At 62.9% G+C, this 2,207-nt stretch overlaps 1 protein-coding gene across 1 annotated transcript; it reads right to left on the bottom strand.

Moving 5' to 3' along the window:
- Nucleotides 1–894: 894 nt before the first annotated feature.
- Nucleotides 895–2,136, bottom strand: RPUSD3 (RNA pseudouridylate synthase domain containing 3; the record flags this gene model as incomplete). Its single annotated transcript, XM_009082265.1, is given in 6 exon segments — nucleotides 895–1,307; nucleotides 1,389–1,550; nucleotides 1,553–1,653; nucleotides 1,722–1,829; nucleotides 1,905–2,001; nucleotides 2,092–2,136. Coding segments are annotated over 6 exon segments (926 nt in total), but the record flags the coding sequence as incomplete, so codon positions are not given.
- Nucleotides 2,137–2,207: the final 71 nt, after the last annotated feature.

Here is a 2,207-nt window from a genome sequence, read left to right as displayed (position 1 = left end):
ACACCTGTCTCTCAAACCGAGACAGCATGGTTCCCCTACCACTGTGCCCACTCCCCCCAGCTCCCCATGTCCCCAGGAGGCAGAGCCACTCAGGTGCCCTAGCCCAGAGTGGCGCGCGGCAAGCAGCCTCCTCTGGGGCAATGGAGCTGTTGCTGCACCCCTAGCTCTGGCTGCTCAGCACTGACACAGCCCCCAGGATGCTCTGCCAGGAGCCAGAGGCTGCCCTAGACTGCTCTGCCCCATCAGTGACCCTGGTACGGGTACCTGTTCTGCTGTCCCAGGGAGCCCACAGCACACCCTGGGCTGTGCCCCCTCCTGCCAGGCCACTGCCTGCACAGAGCACCAGAAACCCCTGTCCCTACCTGAAGCAGAAGCAGCACATGGCAGCTCCCAATGGGATACAGAAAACCTGCCACATGGAGACATCCTCATGGGGGGACACCATCCTGTCCATCCCTGCTGAGCCCACAGGGCAGTGCCCAGCTCCCTCCCACCTCACCAAGGCCCCATTGCTGCATTGTACCCACCTCACCCTTCACCTGTGCTTTACAATACTTTTGTGATAAGATCCTGCCTTGGATCTTCTGTGTGAGGAAGGTGCAGGCACAGCTGGGGCTGTCCCTGGCAAGGGGCTATGGGCAGGAACTGGGGCTGCCAGGGCAGAGATCAGGCAGGAAAAGCCACCTCCGCTCCCAACTGTCTGTGGTCGCTCCTGCAAGACATAGCTGTGGTGGTGGTGATGCTGCTGTGCCCTGGCGCTGAGAACGAGGTCAGACACGGGGTGGTGGCAGGGCTGTTGCCCTAGCAATGCTGGGGAGACGGCAGGGGGAAACATATCCTGTGTGTGCCAAGAAAAGAACTGGACACTGAGCCACCCCAGTGGCAGGTGAAGATTTAATGGGGTGGCAGAGAGCGGGGTGGGGTGGGCAGCCCCAGCTGGTGCAGGGTGCGCAGGAAGTAGGGTGGTGGTGGGGCACAGAGGGGGCCCTCGGGCAGCACCAGCTCCTGCAGGTGGATGTGGAGCGGGAGGCGACGGAGCTGTCGCGGTGAAAGCCCCAGCCGGGACATCAACTCCTCGTCCAGCACCTACAATGTAGGTGGGCAGCTCAGTAGGATCCCTGGGGGCTGTGCTGAAGCCCCTATCCAGCATCCACCTTGGCCACATACCTGTGTGTGGGTCGGGGCAGCCTCAGGGGTCAGAAGGAAGGGCACCTCCAGCACCTTGCCCACGCGAGATGAGTGCTTGTGGTCACCCAGGGCTGGACACAGTAGCAGCGTCAGATGCACCTGGAGCTGCTCTGGGAAGGCTGGGGAGGCACAAGGGGAAGGTGAGATTGCATTGGTAGGGAAGCATGGCTGAGGGATGGGGGTATCGAGGGGCTACTCACCTGTCCTGGGCTGGAGCTGGAGGAGGGCACAGCCCCCCTTGGCACCCAGCACCCGGTAGCGTGTCAGGGTGTTCTTCACCTCCTTCCTGGCCAGGCTGTGACGTCCCGGGGCTAGCACTGGCACCACCTGCAGAGCACAGCCCTCAGCACTCCCCGGGACACCCTCTGCCCTCCCCTTACCATGGCAGTGTCACCCTGCTGCTGCCAGCACAGCCCAGTGCGGATCTCGCCCTCTGCCTCTGCTGGGACTCCCACGGTGACTGCGCTGCAGGGAGAGGTGGTGAGGAGGGGACAGGACCCCCATGCCAGCACAGCAGGGTCTCAGGGACTCACTGGTATGTGGCAGGGTACTGGCCTCTCTGGCGGGCACTGGTGAAGAACTGCTGGAGCTGCTTGGTGGTGTGGTAGCAGCCAGACAGGAGAACAAGACCAGAACACTCCCTGTGGGACACGGCAGCTCTGAGCCCTGGGGCTAAGGAGAGCATCTCCTCTCTGCCCCAGGACCCCCAACCATACCTGGTGGGAGCCTTCACCACATGGAGCTCATCAGAGAAGTCCAAGCGTCGTCTCAGCTCTGGCAGCAGTGTATCCAGGCTTAGCTCCCCGGGGCTCCCTGCAGAGAGGTTGGGGTTCAGCACCCACTGAGCCCCCCAAAGCAGGTACCCCCACTCACATTAGACCCCCCTTCCTGTGCCATACTCACCCAGGACGGGCAGGCCTGGGGGCTTGCTCAGCACCAGCAGAGCTCCTGGTGAAGGGAAGCTTGGTCAGGATGTGGCTCCCCCACTGTTCCCCTTGCCTCCATCCCCTCTGCCCCCC

This window comes from Acanthisitta chloris, unplaced genomic scaffold (assembly GCF_000695815.1).
Source record: "Acanthisitta chloris isolate BGI_N310 unplaced genomic scaffold, ASM69581v1 scaffold37949, whole genome shotgun sequence".
Lineage (NCBI taxonomy): Eukaryota > Metazoa > Chordata > Aves > Passeriformes > Acanthisittidae > Acanthisitta > Acanthisitta chloris.
The sequence above is the reverse complement of the archived record's forward strand: the minus strand, read 5'-3'. Positions and strand labels throughout refer to the sequence as shown.